The 20,742-nt window shown below is 36.8% G+C and overlaps 1 protein-coding gene across 2 annotated transcripts in view; it reads left to right on the top strand.

Annotated features, from left to right (window-relative positions):
* The window catches only part of ATG4C (autophagy related 4C cysteine peptidase), a 95,542-nt gene that overhangs the window by 16,691 nt on the left and 58,109 nt on the right, over positions 1 to 20,742 (top strand). The window contains exons 2-3 of one of the 2 annotated variants that reach the window (XM_042952004.1): positions 7,677 to 7,733; positions 8,280 to 8,418. In XM_042952004.1, coding sequence (XP_042807938.1) covers positions 8,343 to 8,418 — 76 coding nt within the window. In that variant the 5' untranslated portion in view covers positions 7,677 to 7,733; positions 8,280 to 8,342. The remainder of the gene's footprint in view (positions 1 to 7,676; positions 7,734 to 8,279; positions 8,419 to 20,742) is intronic. The other variant, XM_042952005.1, reaches the window with a different exon arrangement.

Consider the following 20,742-nt stretch of genomic DNA (forward strand, 5'->3'; position numbering starts at 1 on the left):
ATATGCAAGAATAATAGTACATAAAACACAACTAAAATCCTTTACCCAGATTAATCTTTTATATATATATACACACACATACATATATATACATACATACATACATATGAAATTATTTTTCAGAACCATTTGAGAATAAGTTGTATTCATTGTGACCATTTATGTCTAAATATTTTATTGTAGATTTCATAACAATATTACTGTCATCTAGTTAGATCTGTCAATCTAATACCTTTTATAATTTTATTCCTTTTCTCAGAAGCAGGTATTACGTTTAGCTTTTGTGTTTCTTTCATCTCCTTTGATGTGGAAAGATTCCAAGCCTTTCTTTGTCTCACACGACACTGACATTTTTGAAGAATATAATTCTCCCTCCCCTTTTGAAATACATGGTTCCTCATCTGGGGTTAGAGTGATGTTTCCCCATGCTAGATTCAGATTTTGCATTCTAGGCTGGACTTCTGTATTTGGTGTACTCTTCTCAGGACTCCCCTCTGAAGGCAAAGAAAAGCCATCTGTTCCACGTTGGCAAAGCAATTGTTTAATAGACATTTTTACTGAAGTATAATATACATACAGAAAAGTGCACAGGGGTGCCTGGGTGGTTTAGTCGATTAAGCATCCAACTCTTGATTTTGGCTCAGGTCATGATCTCATGGTTGTGAGTTTGAGCCCATGTCAGGCTCTGTGCTGTCAGTGTGGAGCTTGCTTGGGATTCTCTCTCTGCCTCTCTGCCCTTCCCTTGCTCACGCTCTCCCTCTCTTTCTCTCTCTCTCTCAAAGTAAATAAACTTTTAAGAAAGTTAGAAAAATACACAAATAATAAATAATAATAAATGGATAGCTCTGTTATCACAAAGTGATCATACCTGTAATTTCACCATAAAGATTTTAATAGAGCATTAGCACGCCAAAGCTTACCCTTGTGTCTCCTCTTGGTCACTCCTTCCTCTTTCCCCATTTCTGAAGGTAATCTCGAATCTGACTTCTAATATCATAGATTAGTTATGCCTATTTTTGAACTTTTAGAAAGGGATTCATGTGTGTGTGTGTGTGTGTGTGTGTGTGTGTGTGTGTGTGTGGTTTGGCTTCTTTAGCTCAGTATTATGTTTGCAAGATTTATTCACATTGTTGATATAGTTGTAGCTCATTCTTTCTCAATGCTATATAACATTCCATGTAAAAAATGTACCTTTGGGGCGTGGCTCAGTTGGTTAAAGTGTCAGTTTAGGTCATGATCTCATGGTTCATAAGTTCAAGCCCTGCATTGGGGCTCTTTGCTGTCAGCACAGAGCCTGCTTTGGATCCTATGTCTCCCTCTCTCTCTCTGTCCCTCCCCTGCTCATGCGACTCTGTCTTTTGAGAGTATTTTTGAGAGTATTTTTTACATACTGAAAAAAATATATACCACAATACATCCATTTCACAGTTGATGGACGTTTGAGTTGTAGTTTGGAGCTATTAAGAATGGTACTGCTATTAACTAACTAGAATTTAAATAGAAATTTGAAAAAAAAAGAATACTGTTATGAACAGGTTTACACATACGCTTTATTGAATACATGTATGCATTTCTGTTTGGTATATTCCTAGAAGTGCAGTTTCTGGGTCAGAGGCTATGAGTATGTTCAGCTTTAATAGATATTGCCAAACATTTTTGCAAAGTGGTTTCATTAATTTTTAACCACACCAGTAGTGTATGAGTTCCTTATACATCTCTCTTAACACTTGTAGTTTACTGACTTTTTAAGATTTAGCCAATCTGGTGTGTTTGTAACACAATCTCATTCTGTTTTCAATACATGTTTTCCTTTTTAAAGACCTTTCTTAGGCATATTGACCATTTGGTCATCCACTTATAAAATCATAAGTGTCATCCATTTATAAATAGAAAGTTCCTGTTCAAGTCTTTTGTGTATTATTCTACTCATTTTGTTATTGACTTACAGGAGGTCTTTGAATATTCCATTTTTACTAATTGAAATATTGACATATATAGTTTCAGGTTGTACAACATTGATTTAATACTTTGGAAAATAATCACCACCATAAGGCTAGTTGTCTGTCACCATACAAAGTTACAAATTTGTTTTTCTTATGATGAGAACTTTTAAGATTTACTCTTAGCAACTTTCAAGTATACAATACCAAATTATTGACTATAGCCACGAATGCTGTTCATTATATCCCCATTGGATATTTATTTTGTAACTGGAAGTTTATAACTCTTAATCCCCCTCACTCATTTTGCTTACACCCACACCTCCTACTCTTTGGCAACTACTGTTTTCTCTATGAGTTTTGTTTTGTTTGTTTGTTTGTTTAGATTCCACATGTAAGTGCAATCATACTGATTGCGTCTTTCTCTAACTTATTTCACTTTGCAAAATACCCACAAGGTCCATCAATGTTGTTGCAAATGGCAAGATTTTCCTTTTTTATGGTTGAATAGTATTCCAGTGTGTGTGTGTGTGTGTGTGTGTGTGTGTGTGTGTGTGTGTGTGTGACTTCTTTATCCATTCATCCATTGATGGACACTTACGTTGCTTTTGTATCTTGGCTATTCTAAATAATTCTGCAGCGAGCATACAGGTGTATATATCTTCAGTTAGTATTTTAGTTTTCCTTGGATACTCAGAAATGGAATTGTTGAATCATATGGTATTTCTTTTTTTTAATGTTTTGGTGAACCCGTATACTGTTTTCCAAAGTGGCTGAACCAGTTTACATTCCCACCAGCAATGCACAAGGGTCCCTTTTCTCCATGTACTCACCAACACTTGCTATTTCTTGTCTTTTTGATAATAGCCATTTTGACAGGAATGAGGTGATATCTCATTGTGGTTTTGATTTGCATTTTTTTGATGATGAGTGATGTTCATGTGCTTGTTAGCCATCTGTGTGTCTTCTTTGGAAAAATGTCCATTCCGATCCTTTACACGTTTTTAATCCAATTGTTTGATATTTTGTTATTAAGTTGTATGAGTTTTTAATATATTTTTGATATATACCCTTTATTGGATATATGATTTGCAAATATTTTCTCCCATTCAGTAGGTTGTCTTTTTTTTTTTTTTTTTAACGTTTATTTATTTTTGAGACAGAGAGAGACAGAGCATGAACGGGGGAGGGTCACAGAGAGAGGGAGACACACAATCCAAAACAGGCTCCAGGCTCTGAGCTGTCAGCACAGAGCCCGACGCGGGGCTCGAACCCATGGACCGTGAGATCATGACCTGAGCCGAAGTCGGACGCTTAACCGACCGAGCCACCCAGGAGCCCCTAGGTTGTCTTTTTAAAAACAATTTTTTTAATGTCTATTTATTTTTTAAGACAGACAGGGACAGAGCATCATCGGGGAAGGGCAGAGAGAGAGGGAGACACAGAACCCGAACCAGGCTCCAGGCTCTGAGTTGTCAGCACAGAGCGCAACGTGGGGCTTAAACCTGCAAACCATGAGATATCATGACCTGAGCCAAAGTCGGATGCTTAACTGACTGAGCCACCCAGGCGCCCCCATTCAGTAGGTTGTCTTAACATTTTGGTTGATGGTTTCCTTCACTGTACAAAAGCTTTATAGTTTGATGTAGTCCCAGTTGTTTGTTTTTGTTTTTGTTGTCTTTGCCTTTGGAGTCAGATCTGGTTATTCCCTTTTTATAGCATTTTGATTTATACTACTTTCCAATATGGTTCAAGGGATCATCTTCCAAAATCTTCTCTGCTCTAAAGTTAGTATTCTTAGAAACATCCATTTAATTTTTTTTATGGATATAAAGTGGGTTTCTGTCTTTATAGAAGATTGGAATTCAATTTTAGTTACATGAAAGTAACTACCATTGACTCTTGAACAACACAGGTTTGAAAGGCATAGGTCCACTTATACATGTATTTTTTTTTTTTTTTGGTAAATACAGTACAGTATTATAAATTTATTTTCTCTTTGATTTTTTATTAGCATTTTTTTCTAGCTTTATGTAAGAATATAGTATATAGTACATGTGACATACAAAGTGTGTATTAATTCAACTGTTTATGTTATTGGTAAGGCTTTTGGTTGACAGTAGGCTATTAGTAGTTACATTTTGGGGGAGTAAAAAATTATACATGGATTTCTACTAAACAGGGGTCAGCACCCAGCCCCTGCATTGTATATTGTTCAAGGGTCATCTGTATACCAAATTATTAAACCAGCAACAGCTTAACGAGTTTGACCTTATAATAATAACTTAATTATTCTCATCTACCCTCTGTATGGTGACAATAAAAGTATTCTTATAGGATAAGTCAAGGATATGTTCCAAAAATGTTTCAAATGTTTCACATTTGGGGGTATAGTTATTCTGAGTGAATAATCTATAGTAGCAGGAATTTTGAGGAAAAATAATAAAAGAACAACTTCACAATTTATTCTGCTCTAAGTTCCTTTAGGTTTGAAAATTTCTCATTAATTTCTGAATCTGTCACAGCATCTTACCTTGGCTATTTATTTATTACTAATTTATTTAGGAGTGATTATCTAAGATACAGACTTACCTCATACAAAATGTCTCACTTTGTCTTCATGTTCCCCCCACCCACTTTAAGGCATTAATTTTACATTCTTGCCAAAGACTATCCAGGGTATCCCTGGTAACCAGTGTCGTGAACTATTTGAACCAAAGTCTTCCCCATGGTCTACTTTCTTTCTGACTTAGAAAGAAAATACATGTATGTACGTTATCTTATTTTAAACATTTGAATTTAGAAGATTCATGGTTGGTGGCTTTTTAACAATAAAGATTTTAAATTCTAAAAATTACATATGTTCTTTGTATAAGATTTGAAAAGGTGGACAATAGTGGCATAAAAATAACCACATAGAGGAGTGCTTGGGTGGCTCAGTTGGTTAAGTGTCTCTTTTATTTTTGTTTTGTTTTGTTTTTTTTTGAGAGAGAGGGAGGGAGAGAGTGCAAGGGAGTGAGAGGCAGAGAGAGAAAGAATCCCACAAGGGACAGAGAGAGAGAGAGAGACGGGGGGGAGGGGGAGAGAGATAGGGGCACCTGGGTGGCTCAGTCAGTTAAGCGTCCAGCTTTGGCTCAGGTCATGATCTCACAGCTAATGAGTTTGAGCTCTGCATCGGGCTCTGTGCTGACAGCTCAGAGACTGGAACCTGCTTCAGATTCTGTGTCTCCCTCTCTCTCTGCCCCACTCCCACTCATGCTGTGTCTCTTTCTCCTTCAAAAATAAACAAACATTAAAAAAATGTAAAAAAAGAGGGAGAGAGAGAAGCAGGGCTCATCTGAATAGGGACTGTTTTTACCCAAAGCAGGGCTTGTGTTCACCTGAAGTGGGGCATGAGCTCACCCTAAGTGGGACTCGAACTCATGAACCTTGAGATCATGACTTGAGCCAAAGTCAGATGCTTAATGACTGAACCACCCAGGCACCCTAAGTGTCTGACCCTTGATTTTGGCTCAGGTCATGGTCTCACGGTTTGGAGCCTTCTCTCTCTGCCCCTCCTCCACTCTAAATAAATAAATAAATAACCATCCACACACAATTTTACATCCAGAGAAACTTGTCAATTTTTATTTATTTATTTTTAAATTTTTTTTTTTTTAACGTTTATTTATTTTTGAGACAGAGAGAGACAGAGCATGAACGGGGGAGGGTCAGAGAGAGAGGGAGACACAGAATCTGAAACAGGCTCCAGGCTCTGAGCTGTCAGCACAGAGCCCGACGCGGGGCTCGAACTCACGGACCGCGAGATCGTGACCTGAGCCGAAGTCGGACACTTAACCGACTGAGCCACCCAGGCGCCCCAAAACTTGTCAATTTTTGATGTGCTTCTTTCTAACTCTTCCTCTGTCCTTTCCCCAGCCAGTACCATAAATGACGCATAAAGTTTTAGATTCTGCAGTGTTTCTCCATTTTCACAAACTTTCTGAAGACATTTTTAATGGATATGAATTCCATCATGTGGATGCACATTTTATAAACCTTTCTTCTTGCGTTTCCAAGTTTTGTTAAATTATGCAATTTTCTGAAGGAAAATTTTTCTTTCCTTTTCTATATTCTAGTTGTTAGTGAAAAAATGTTCAATTGACAGAGGTTTACAGCTTGTAGAAGTGCTACTAGTGGTATACCTATATTTATTAATCTATCAGTACACTGATTCATTTAATAAACATTTTGAGAACCAGTCACATGCCAGGCAGAGCTTACGGATACTCAGAAAGTTGACCATCTAGTGGAAGAGGTAAGAAGTAATAACAATTCAGTATGATGAGTCCTGTGATAGAGGAAGACATAGGATCCTGTAGGAGCTAAGAGCAGGGACCCGTCTAATTTGAGATACGGAAGTGGGGAGAAATCTTACAAGTCTTATAAGAGGAGGTGAAACTTAAGCTGGGTCTTAGGGACTCAAGATAATAAGGTAGTCAAAAAGTGAGAGTGAGCAGGAAGACATTCTAGGTGAAGGGAACAGCACATGAAAGGTGTGAAGTATCAGATAGCATGTCCAATAGAAAGTTTTCATATTAATATTAAAAATGGCTTCAGTATATGGTACATGTGAAGGAATGGCAAGAGAGGAAGCTAAGAAAGAGGGCAGACATAATTTCTTGAAGGGCCTTAAATATCATTCTCAAGGCTGAGAGTGTAAACATAATCATGGCAAAGTCCTTGAGGAACGTGTTTGTAGCTCTACTTTTCATTGATACATCAGCAATGCTCAAATTAATAGCTCTCACTCTCTAAGCTCCTGATCTATATATCCAGCTGCCTAGTTGGTCTCTCTAGAATATAGTTAGAATGTAAGCTCCATGAGAGGAAATATTTCACTGCTTTAGTCCTAAGCTGTATCTGCATTGCCTTGAACAGTGCCTGGCAATAATTTATTGAATAATTAAATAAATGTTTGATAGAGAATCATGTATCTCTCAGAGGCATCTCAAACTACATATAAATCAAATTTGTGATCTTCCTCCTCTAACCAGATCCTTTCTAATGTCCCCTATTTCAATGATTATCACCATTTATTTAGTTTCACAAGCCAGGAACATGGGTATATCTGTTGGCATATCTGTTTTTCTTGCCTTCTATATTCATTTAATTGCCAAGACATTGAAGTTTTGACATATTTCCTTATATGTCTGTTTCCCTCTCTCTTCACTGTTCCAGCCCAGGCTATTATCATCTCTTTCCTAGTCCTGTACAATCCTAGGAAACTCTAATCCTGTACTCTTGTCCCTTTTCAGTCTATTCTTCATGCTGGTCTTAAAATCAAGCCCATAGAATCAGATTCTGATATTCCTGTTTGAAACCAGTTTTTCTTTGGATAAAGAACAACATTCTTAACATGGTCTACAAGGCCCTGTGTGCTCTAGCCCATGTCAAACCTTTGGCTACATCTCAAGTGCCTTTTCTGGAATATCCATGTCTAGTCACATTGGCTTTTAAAAATTTTCCAATGGACCATGCTTTCTCCTGACTCCACTGTATAATGAGTAGCTTTTAGTACATGTTATAAAATGGAACATCTACTGTTAGAGAAATAAATGTATCAATACTTTTGAGGAGATATTTATTACCCTAAAAGAGCACTGTTCTGTGCAGCATTGTTTTCTTGAAAAGTAAACCTGTGAATTTTTGTAAATAAGCACAAGCATGTTAAAGTATAATTTGTTCCTTTTTCAGATTATATCACACATCTCACCTTTCCCTCAAGTCAGTTATAAAGCAAGTACTTACAAGGTACATTTATTCTTATTTTAAAGTAAGAAAACATTTTCCGTTGTAAATTTGAGCTATTGTTTTAAATGCTGCAGTATTGAGATAGGAAGGAAATGTAGGAAATGCCTTAAAAAACAAAACAAAACAATTCGGTTTTATATGAAAGTAGTGACTTAATCAGAATGGTGACTTAAAGCCTCCATTCTGAAGATAGCTGTCATTTCTTATAAGATTTAAAACCACCTTCTCTATAATAAATAAAACAAGTTGAATAGTCTCACAAGCACCAAAGCTGAGTTGTTTTACTAAGCTAATTTATTGTTCTTAATTGTGAGCACCTGGAGGAAATTATTGTTTGGTTTTGTATAATAATTTTTATTGTATATTTGATATTAAATGTTTCTGTAATTAAAATATTTATAGAATATATTGTATTCTGTTATGGAAAACGAGAAACTGGTTTGCTCATTCATAGTTCAAGTTGTAAATCAGTACATAACTTTAGCAGGTATTGCACCATATGATATATATTCATTACTGATATTTCTTTAATTTTTTTTCTTTTAGTCAAAAGATTAAACTTTACAGAAGAATGCAATCAAGTGATGGCTTTTTCTTTAGAATTTGAATATGGAGGCTACAGGAACAGATGAAGTTGACAAGCTAAAAACTAAATTTATATCTGCTTGGAACAACATGAAATATAGTAAGTGTCATGATTTAAAAATTATATAAATCCAAAGAAATATTTGAAGATGTATATCATCTGCCTTATAAAGTCATTGAAAATTGGTTGAGGTTCTCTTGAATGAAATATTTCTGTAAGGAATGTAAATAAGAATATATTCTGAAGAAAGAGCCAAATATCATCATAAACATTGCCTAGAAACTTAGGCATACTGTGTGGTCCTTTTTCCTTTAAACATTCAGAAGCAAAAAGAATTTATTTAGGTGATGATAATACCTCAGGTTTTCCGACTCAGTTTTAGGCAACTGTATGTATAAACTAGGAAGCAAGCAAAATAGACCTTTGAACACACCAAGCAGATATGTTCACACACCAGTACCTATGAATTTCTCTCAGACCCTTATGTTTAACCTTGGGTTTGCGAACAAAGCCATTAAGGATCATATAGTGATTTTAAAGCCCACCTTGGACTAGAAACAATTTGGAGAAGAAGAAGCTTTCAAAAATGGGGAAATACTCAGCAGAACCAGCTTCAACCAGGAAGAAGTTCAGATGCATAAAATACAAATGATAACATTTAAAAACTCCCTTTATAATGCAGATTCAGGTAGGGGAGCCAAGATGGCAGAACAGCATGGAAATTTTTTGTGTATCTCGCCTCCATGAAATACAACCAGATCAACACTAACCGATCCTGCACACCTAGAAAACTGATCTGAGGATTAACACGATAATCTGCACAACCTGAACCACAGAATTCAGCGGGTACACAGCGCAGAGAGGTGAACTGGGGGAGAGAGAAGCCGCGGAGGGCAGGGAGCCACTTTTGCTTGGGGAGAGAGGATGGAGCCGGTGTGGGGGGGGGGGAGCGGAAAAGCACCACTCCCCAAAAGCAGCTGGAAAGTGAAAATTGGAAACAGCTGCAGGGACTAAACTAAAAAGGGAGAAATGAGAAAGGAGAAAGGGGAGGGTTTAAATTCCATTAAGACTGTAAACGGGGAGCGCAGAGTCTGAAACTCCACAGCTCAATACCTGGTGGTGCTCTGGTGGGAAGGGCGAATCCCCAGGAGCAGAGTGGGGTCCAGAAGGTTCTCAGGCCACACTGGGAGAAGTGGTTCCATTGCTAGAAGGACATTTGGTGGCGGCTGTGAGGCCACCTGGTCCCAACAGACCCCAGAGAACGGCCACATTTGCTGCTGCTGGAACAAGGTCGTTAAGGGTGAAGCCTGGTGCCAGATGTATTGTGATTTTCCATAATCCCTGAAATGCTGCTGCTACACTATCTCACGAACTTTTTCTGGGGCGGGCTGGCACCTGGCTGCAGTCTCTGGGCATCGGCAGCAGCACCATCCCGTGAACATTCCTGGGCGCAGCTGGCACCCGACCATTGCTCGGTGAGACCCTCCGCAGAGGGGTGGAACAGGTTAAAGCTGCAGTCCCTCAGAATTAAGGGGCCAGGGAAAACAGCCGCATCTGAGACAAAATTCGGGAGAGAGGTACTACCTGGGGCTTGGCCATGGACTGTATAAAAGCGGGGAGTGGACAAAAGCTGAAGACAAAGGAGGGGTGTGTGATTGTTGATAAGGGAGAACAGTTCCCATACTAGAGACTGGGTTGCTGCATGACGCCATTTTCACTGCTCCCATGCATGCACATATGCACCTGCGAACGCCACAACAATCCACCCCAGTAGGCTAGCAATGCCATCTAGTAGAGAACAGAGCTGTTACACTAAGCCCCGCCCAACTGGGCCAACCTTGCTCTTCAAGAACACAAGTCTCACTGCCTGCTTAGTTTATGGAAATAAACTTCTAGGGGAAAATGAAGTAATTTCAGTCGTATTTCAGTCTGTTAGCAGGTCCAACTATTCAATTTTCTTTTTTTAAACAATTTTTTTCTTCTCTTTTTCACTTCTTTTTCTTGAATACAGAAAGAAAAAAAATCATTTTATTTTCAATTTTTATTAAAAATATTTTTCTTTAAAATTTTTCCTATATTTTTTACTTTTGTGTAAATTTTTTCAAATTCTATTTTACTTCCATCATTTTATTTTAGTCTACTTCAGTGTATTCACTTTTTCAAATTTTCAAACGATTTTTTTTTCTTTTTTCTCTTTTTGGTTTCTTTTCTTTTTCTTGAATACAGAAAGAGAAAAAATTCATTTTTATTTTTAATTTTTATTACAAATGTTTTTCTTTAATTTTTCTACTATATTCTTTACTTTTGTGTAAATTTTTTCAAATTCTATTTTACTTCCATCATTTCATTTTACTCTACTTCAGTGTACCCAGTTTTTACAATTTTCAAACAATTTCCTTTTTTTTCTCCCCCCTTTTTCTCTAATCTATGAAGCCACTTTCAACACCCAGACCAAAACACACCTAGGATCTAGCATCATTTATTCGATTTTTTTGGTGTCTTTTTAATTTTAATATTTTTTAATTTTAATTTTTTTATTTTAATTTTTTCTACCTCATTAATTCCTTTTCTCCCTTCAAAATGATGAAACGAAGGAATTCACCCCAAAAGAAAGAGCAGGAAGAAACGACAGCCAGGGACTTAACCAACACAGATACAAGCGAGATGTCTGAACCAGAATTTAGAATCACAATAATAAGAATACTAGCTGGAGTCGAAAATAGATTAGAATCCCTTTCTGCAGAGATAAAAGAAGTAAAAACTAGTCAGGATTAAATAAAAAATGCTATAACTTAGCTGCAATCACGAATGGATGCCACGGCAGCAAGGATGGATGAGGCAGAACAGAGAATCAGTGATAGGACAAACTTATTGAGAATAATGAAGCAGAAAAAAAGAGGGAGATTAAGGCAAAAGAGCACGATTTAAGAATTAGAGAAATCAGTGACTCATTAAAAAGGAACAACATCAGAATCATAGGGGTCAGAAGAGGAAGAGAGAGAAATAGGGGTAGAAGGGTTATGTGAGCAAATCATAGCGGAAAATTTTAACCTGGGGAGACACAGACATCAAAATCCAGGAAGCGCAGAAGACTCCCATTAGATTCAACAAAAACCGACCATCAACAAGGCATATCATAGCCAAATTCACAAAATACTCAGGCAAGGAGAGAATCATGAAAGTAGCAAGGGGAAAAAAAGTCCTTAACTTACAAGGGAAGACAGATCAGGTTTGCAGCAGACCCATCCACAGAAACTTGGCAGGCCAGAAAGGAGTGGCAGGATATATTCAATTTGCTGAATCAGAAAAATATGCAGCCAAGAATTCTTTATCCAGCAAGGCTGTCATTCAAAATAGAAGGAGAGATTAAAAAGTTTCCCAGACAAACAAAAATTAAAGGAGTTTGTGACCACTAAACCAGCCCTGCAAGAAATTTTAAGGGGGACTCTCTGAGGGGAGAAAAGATGAAAATATAAATAAATACCAAAAGCAACAAAGATTAGAAAGGACCAGAGAACACCACCAGAAACTCCAACTCTACAAGCAACATAATGGCAATAAATTCGTATCTTTCAGTACTCATTCTAAATGTCAATGGACTCAATGCTCCAATCAAAAGACATAGGGTAACAGAATGAATAAGAAAAGAAGACCCATCTATATGCTGTTTAAGAGACCCACTTTAGACCTAAAGACACCTTCAGATTGAAAGTAAGGGGATGGAGAACCATCTATCATGCTAATGGTCAACAAAAGAAAGCTGGAGTAGCCATACTTCTATCAGACAGTCTAGGCTTTAAAATAAAGACTGTATCGAGAGATGCAGAAGGGCATTATATCATAATTAAGGGGTCTATCCACCAAGAAGACCTAACAATTGTAAATATTTATGTGCCAAATGTGGGAGCACCCAAATATATAAATCAATGAATCACAAACATAAAGAAACTCATTGATAGTAATACCACACCCTACTCACAGCAGTGGACAGATCATCTAATAAAAAATCAAGGAAACAGTGGCTTTGAATGACACACTGGACCAGAAGGACTTAACAGATATATTCAGAACATTTCATCCTAAAGCAGCAGAATATACATTCTTCTCCAGTGCACATGGAATGTTCTCCAGAATAGACCACATACTGGGACACAAATCAGCCTTCAGCAAGTATAAAAAAATCGAGATCATACACTGCATATTTTCAGAACACAACGCTATGAAACTCGAAAGAAAAAATTTGGAAAGGTAACAAATACTTGGAGACTGAAGAACATCCTACTAAAGAATGAATGGGCTAACCAAGAAGTTAAAGAGGAAATTAAAAAGTATATGGAAGCCAATGAAAATGATAACATCACAACCCAAAAACTCTGGACCACAGCTAAGGCAGTCATAAGAGGAAAGTATATAGCAATCCAGGCCTTCCTAAAGAGGGAAGAAAGATCTCAGATACACAACCTAACCGTAGGCCTTAAAGAGCTGGAAAAGAACAGCAAATAAAACCCCAAAGCAGCAGAAGACTAATGCTATTGAAACCAAAAAAAAAAAAAAAAAGAGTAGAACAGATCAATGAAACCAGAAGATGGTTCTTTGAAAGAATTAACAAAATTGATAAACCACTAGCCAGTTTGATCAAAAAGAAAAAGGAAAGGACCCAAATAAATAAAATCAAGAATGAAAGAGGAGAGATCACAACCAACACAGCAGAAATAAAAACAATAATAAAAAATATTATGAGCAATTATATGCCAATAAAATGGGCAATCTGGAAGAAATGGACAAATTCCTAGGAACATATACACTACCAAAACTGAAACAGGAAGAAATAGAAAATTTGAACAGACCCATAACCAGTAAGGAAGTCGAATTAGTAATCAAAAATCTGCCAAAAAACAAGAGTCCAGGGTCAGATGGCTTTCCAGGGGAATTCTACCAAACATTTAAGAGTTAACACCTATTCTCTTGAAGTTGTTCCAAAAAATAGAAATGGAAGGAAAACTTCCAAACTCTTTCTGTGAAGCCAGCATTACCTTGATTCCAAAACCAGACAGAGACCCCACTAAAAAGGAGAACTATACCAATTTCCCTGATGAACATAGATGCAAAAATCCTCAACAAGATATTAGCCAACTGGATCCAACAATACATTAAAACAATTATTCACCACGACCAAGTGGGATTTATACCTGGGATGCAGGGCTGGCTCAATATCCACAATAAATTAATGTGATTCATCACATCAATAAACGAAAGGAAAAGAACCATATGATCCTCTCAATAGATGCAGAGAAGGCATTTGACAAAATACAGCATCCTTTCTTGATAAAAACCCTCAAGAAAGTAGGGATAGAAGGATCATACCTCGAGATCATAAAAGCCATATGTGAACGACCCAACGCTAATATCATCCTCAATGGGGAAAAACTGAGAGCTTCCCCCCTCAGGTCAGAAACAAGACAGGGATGTCCACTCTTGCCACTGTCACTCAACATGGTATTGGAAGTCTTAGCCTCTGCAATCAGACAACACAAAGAAATAAAAGGCATCCAAATCGACCGGGAGGAGGTCAAACTTTCACTCTTCACAGATGACATGATTCTCTATATGGAAAACCCTAAAGATTCCACCAAAAAACTGCTAGAATTGATTCATGATTTCAGCAAAGTTGCAGGATATAAAATCAATGCACAGAAATCAGTTGCATTCCTATACACCAACAATGAAGCGACAGAAAGAGAAATCAAGGAATTGATCCCATTTACAATTGCACAAAAACCCATAAAATACCTAGGAATAAATCTAACCAAAGAGGTGAAAAATCTATACACTGAAAACTATAGAAAGCTTATGAAAGAAATTGAAGAAGACACAAAAAAATGGAAAAAGATTCCATGCTCCTGGATAGGAAGAACAAATATTGTTGAAATGTTGATACTACCCAAAGCAGTCTACGTATTCAATGCAATCCCTATCAAAATAACACCAGCAGTCTTCACAGAGCTAGAACAAACTGTCCTAAAATTTGTGTGGAACCAGAAAAGACCCCGAATAGCCAAAGCGATCTTGAAAAAGAAAACCAAAAAAACAAATCCTGTGATGCAGGAAGCATCACAATCCCGGACTTCAAGCTATACTACAAAGCTGTAATCATCAAGACAGTATGGTACTGGCAGAAGAACAGACACTTAGATCAATGGAACAGAATAGAGAACCCAGAAATGGACCTACAAATGTATGGCCAACTAATCTTTGACAAAGCAGGAAAGAATATCCAATGGAATAAAGACAGTCTCCTCAGCAAGTGGTGCTGGGAAAACTGGACAGCAACATACAGAAGAATGAACCTGGACCACTTTCTTACACCATACATAAACTCAAAATGGATGAAAGACCTAAACGTAAGACAGGAAGCCATCAAAATCTTCGAGGAGAAAGCAGGCAAAACCTTTTTGATCTTGGCCTCAGCAACTTCTTACTCAACACGTCTCCGGAGGCTAGGGAAACAAAAGCAAAAATGAACTACTGGGACTTCATCAAAATAAACAGCTTCTGCACAGTGAAGGAAACAATCAGCAAAACTAAAAGGCAACCAACAGAATGGGAGAAGATATTTGCAAATGACATATCAGATAAAGGATTAATATCCAAAATCTATAAAGAACTTATCAAACTCAACACCCAAAAAACAAATAATCCAGTGAAGAAATGGGCATAACACATGAATAGACACTTCTCCAAAGAAGACATCCAGATGGCCAACCAACACGTGAAAAAATGCTCAACATCACTCCTCATCAGGGAAATACAAATCCAAATCACAATGAGATACCACCTTACACCTGTCAGAATGGCTAACGTTGCAACAACAGATGTTGGCAAGGATGCGGAGAAAGAGGATCTCTTTTGTATCGTTGGTGGGAATGCAAGCTGGTGCACCCATTCTGAAAAACAATATGGAGGTTCCTCAAAAAGCTAAAAATAGAACTACCCTATGACCCAGCAATTGTACTGCTAGGTATTTATCCAAGGGATATAGGTGTGCTATTTCAAAGGGACACATGCACCCCAATGTTTATAGCAGCACTATCAACAATAGCCAAAGTATGGAAAGAGCCCAGATGTCCATCGATGGATGAATGGATAAAGAAGATATGGTATTTATATACAATGGAGTATTACTCGGCAATCAAAAAGAATGAAATCTTGCTATTTGCAACTATGTGGATGGAACTGGAAGGTATTATGCTAAGTGAAATTAGTCAGTCAGAGAAAGACAAATAGCATATGACTTCACTCATATGAGGACTTTAAGAGACAAAACAGATGAACATGAGAGAAGGGAAACAAAAATAATATAAAAACAGGGAGGAGTACAAAACATAAGAGACTCATAAATATGGAGAACAAACTGAGAGTTACTGGAGGGGTTGTGGGGGGGGAGGGGAATGGGCTAAATGGGTAAGGGGCACTAAGGAATCTATTCCTGAAATCATTGTTGCACTATATGCTAACTAACTTGGATGTAAATTTAAAAAAAGAAAATTAAAAAAACCACAAAAATAAAATTAAAAAAATAATGCAAATTCAGGTAAAACACAATGGACAGTTGGCTCCTGCTCACTGGAAAGCATGGCCAGCTAAAGGCCATGTTAGACAGTTACAACTTGATAATAAGACATTGCATTTTGAAAACTATGAGCACTGATTTTTTAAAAATTGAGATATACTAAAAAAATCATCCTTTTATGATTCAGTGGTTTTTAGTATAAGATTGTACATCATCACTAGCTAATCCCAGAACACCTTTATCACCCCAAAATGCAACCCAGTACCCATTAGCATCTACTCCCTGTTCCTCCCCACCTCTTCTCTAGCCCCTGGCAATCACCAGTCTATTTACTATCTCTATGGATTTGACTGTTCTGGACATTTCATATAAATGGCATTATGCAACTTGTGGCCTTTTCTGTCTGACTCCTTTCGCTTAGCATAATGTTTTCAAAATTCATCCATATTGTAGCATGTATGTATCAGTACTTCATTCCTTTATATGACTGAATAATATTTAATTGTATGGCCATACTACATTTTCTTTACCCATTTATTATTTGATGGACATTTGGGTTGTTTTTGAATTTTTGGCTAATATGAATATTGCTGCTATGAACATTGTGTAAAAGTTTTTGTGTGAACATATGTATTCAGTTCTCTTGGATATATACCTAAGAGTAGAATTGCTGGATAATACATTAACTCTAATTTTAACTTTTTGAAAAAGTACCAAGCTGTTTTCTAAGGTGGCTGTACCATTTTACATTCCTATCAGCAATGTTTGAGGGTTTGAATTTCTCCACATCGTCAACAGCACTTTTAATTGTCCATCTTTTTTTATTGGAGCCATTCCAGTGGGTACGAAGTATCTCAGTGAGTTTGATTTGCATTTCCTTGATGAATAATGATATTAAGCAACCTTCCATATACTTAGTATTTGCATATATTCTTTGGAGAAATATCTATTTAAATCCTTTGTGTATTTTTTAATTGGGTTATTTGTCTTTTTATTTTTGAGTTGTATGAGTTCTTTATATGTTCTAGATAGAAATCCCTTAGCAAATATATGATTTACAAATACTTTCTCCCATTTTGATGTTGTCTTTTTACTTTCTTGATAGTGTCCACTACAGCACAAAACCTTCAAATTTTGATGAAATCCAGTTTATTTATTTTTTCTTTGGTTGTTTGTGCTTTTGATATCAAATTAGAGAAACTGTTGTATAAATCAGAATCATGAAGATTTATACCTGTGTTTTCGTAAGAGTTTTATTTTTTTAATTAAAAAACAATTTAATTTAATAATTTAATTTATTTAATTTTTTAATTAAAAAACAATTTAATTTATTTTTTTAGGGAGAGAGAGAAAGCGAGCATGAGTTGGGGAGAGGGGCAGAGGGAGAGAGAGAGAATCTTAAGCTCCACAGTAAGTGTGGAGCCTGATGAGGGATCCTGGGATCATTACCTGAGCCACAATCAAGAGTCAGACGCTTACCTGACTGAGCCACCCAGGAACCCCAAGAATTTTATTAATTTAGCTCTTATATTTAGGTCTTTGATCCATTTTGAGTTAATTTTTGCATGTGATGTGACGTAGAAGTCCAACTTCATGAAATCTTGCTATTTGCAACTATTTATTTTTTGAAAAGACTATTCTTTCTCCATTGAATGGTCTTGATTCCCTTGTGTAAATCAGTTGACCACAGGGGTGCCTGGGTGGCTCAGTCGGTTTAGCGGCCGACTTCGGCTCAGGTCATGATCTCGCGGTCTGTGAGTTCGAGCCCCGCGTCGGGCTCTGTGCTGACAGCTCAGAGCCTGGATCCTGTTTCAGATTCTGTGTCTCCTTCTCTCTGCCCCTCCCCCGTTCATGCTCTGTCTCTCTCTGTCTCAAAAATAAATAAATGTTAAAAAAAAAAATCAGTTGACCACAGATGTAAAGGTTTATTTATGGACTTCCAGTTCAGTTCCATGTATGTACACATCCATCCGTGTGCCAGTGCAACACTCTCTTAATTACTTTAGCTTTTTGTAAAATTACAAAATTGGAAAGTGTGATTCCTTCAACTCTGTTCTTTCCAAGATTATTTTGGCTATTTTGGATGAATTTTTGATCATCTTAACAATTTCTGCATGAAATCCAGTTGGGATTTTGATAGAGATTTTAGTGAATCTGTAGATCACTTGTACAGTATTGCCATATTAAATCTTCTAATCCATGGACATGGGATATGTTTCCTTAGACATGGGATATGTTCCTTTATATTTAGATTTGTAATTTTTTGTTTCAATCATGTTTTATCGTTTTCTACTTGTAAAGCTTGTTAAAGTTTTTCCTAAGTATTTAGGAAAGTATTTACTTCCTTTTTTGTTAAAGTTATTCCTAAGTATTTTATTCTTTTTGATGCTATTTTAAAATGAATTGTTTTCTTTCTTTATTTGTTGCCAGTATATAGAAATACAGTTGCTTTTTGTAATTTTATCTTGTGTCTTGTAAGCTTGATGTTCTACTTTATTAGCTCTAATAGTTTTTTTTTTGGGATTCCTTTGGATTTTCTGTATGTAAAGATCATGTCATCTGCAAATAGAGGCTTATGTTCTTTTTAAGCCATTTAATTTGGTGAATAGGTTATGTGATGAAGATTTCATTTGTAAGTTGAAAATTGTCATACAGGCACTAGATAACCCATTTTTATTTTACTATTTTTTAAATACAAATCACTTTTATTTTTAAATGTTTATTTATTTATTTTTGAGAGAGACAGAGAGAGAGAGAGAGTGTGTGAGCAGGGGAGTGGCAGAGGAAGGAGGCAGAGAATCTGAAGCAAGCTCTGAGTGCTGTCAGTGTAGAGCCTGATGTGGGGCTTGACTTCAAGAATCATGAGCTCATGACCTGAGCCAGTCTTAAGCTTAAGACCTAGGTGCTCCTAGAATAACCCAGTTTATCAGTATCCTAGGAATTGTTAAACTATTATTTACATGTGTTGTTTTCCTTATCTCGATACTTAAGTGGCCACCATAAAATTATGGTAATTTCTAATCTCTGAAGAACAGATGGTTTAAGGTGACTAAGTGTTCTAGATAGCTTCAAGTTATGGACTAGTATTTTTGTTTGATTTTATTGGTTGAAAATCTCTCTAAAATGTTTTCTGTATTTTCCTTGCTTAGAGTTTGTGTAGTATGGGTGGTGCAGGAAGGACTAAGATTGATTGAGCATTTACTAGCATTTAAAAAAAGTTTTTTTTAAATGTTTATTTATTTTTGAGAGAGACAGACCATGAGTGGGGGAGGGGCAGAAAGAGGGAGACAGAATCTGAAGCAGGCTCCAGGCTCAACTGTCAGCACAGAGCCCAGCACGGGGCTTGAACCCATGAACTGCAAGATCATGACCTGAGCTGAAGTCAGAGGTTTAACAGATTGAGCCACCCAGGTTCCCTAGCATTTTGTAGATGATTTATGTACCTTATATAAATCTCATGTCTTTCTGAGATGGATATCTTCCTGAGATTTTTTTTTTTTAATTAGAAAACTGAGATTAACATATTTGTGGTCACATATCTAGGTAATAAGTCATGAAACTGGTGGTATTCAAATCCAGCCTCCCTGTTCCTCAGTCTTGCTCTTCTCTGAATATAGTAAACATAATTTAGGATTATTTTTTTCAATGTCAATATTATGAAATGATGAAGATGGAACTAGAAATGGCATAGCACTTAAGATTTAAAAGACTCTGGACCTTACTTTCTTGGAAAACTGCTTAATTTTGCTTTCTTCTCCCCTCTCTCCTTTTATTTACCTGACTTCATGAGGTGTGTAAACTTGACTTCCTTTTTAAAAATGGTTAAAAGTAAACCATCCTTCTGGGTGTTTCAGATCCTCCCGAAAATAATTATCATCTGTTATTTCTACATTTTTTGGCTTGTTTGGATCTTTTAAAGCTTTGTGGTTTTCAGGTAGCTGACTTAATGGACTACAGGTTTTTTGTAACATTCTGTTTATGATTGCTATTCTCCAAAGATCATCCTTAGTAAGGATGTTTAATCATATCTTGTGTTGTCTCTTTTCTCATTGAATCTGGGCTGGCCTGTGCCCATATTAACCAATAGAATGAGAGGAAATGAGGCTGTGTCAATTCTAGGACTGGCCATTAAGAGGCAACTTCTGCTTGCTCTGATTTGGAGCTCTGAACTGTTATGTCACCACTTTAGGTACTCTGCTGGAGAAAATCACATGGAGAGACCACATGATGAAGAAAGGCCCTGAGATGATCTAAGAGAGAAAGCATCAGCCAATTCAGTGTCTCAGTTGAGCCTCTCCATCTGATTTCCACTACGTTAGACTTAGCAGGAGAACTGTTCAGTTGAGCCCAGTCAATCCACAGAACTGTGTGATATAAGAAAAAAGTTGTTTCATAAGATAAAAACAGAGAGGGAGGCAAACCATAAGAGACTCTTAAATATACAGAACAAACTGAAGGTTGCTGGAGGGGAGGTGGGTGGTGGGATGGGCTAAATGGGTGATGGGCATTAAGGAGGGCACTTGTTATGATGAGCACTGGGTGTTGTATTTAAGTGATGAATGATGGGAATCTACCCCCGAAACCAAGAGCACACTGTATACACTGTATGTTAGCTAACTTGACAATAAATTATATTAAAAGAAAAAAAAATTTCCTTCAGCACAAAAAGTTTCTTCAAGCTTCCTTCTGGTCAATGCTCACCCCTCACAGACAGTCACTGCCCCGTTTCAATTTATTTAATGGCTTGCTTGCCAAATTTACTTACTTTTCTTAACTTACTTAGTTTTATTTAGTTTTCATTTGAATCATAATGACATTTGTCTCTGTCCCACCTCCCTCTGCTATAAACTGAG

Source organism: Panthera leo, chromosome C1, assembly GCF_018350215.1.
Source record: "Panthera leo isolate Ple1 chromosome C1, P.leo_Ple1_pat1.1, whole genome shotgun sequence".
In the NCBI taxonomy this organism is placed as follows: domain Eukaryota; kingdom Metazoa; phylum Chordata; class Mammalia; order Carnivora; family Felidae; genus Panthera; species Panthera leo.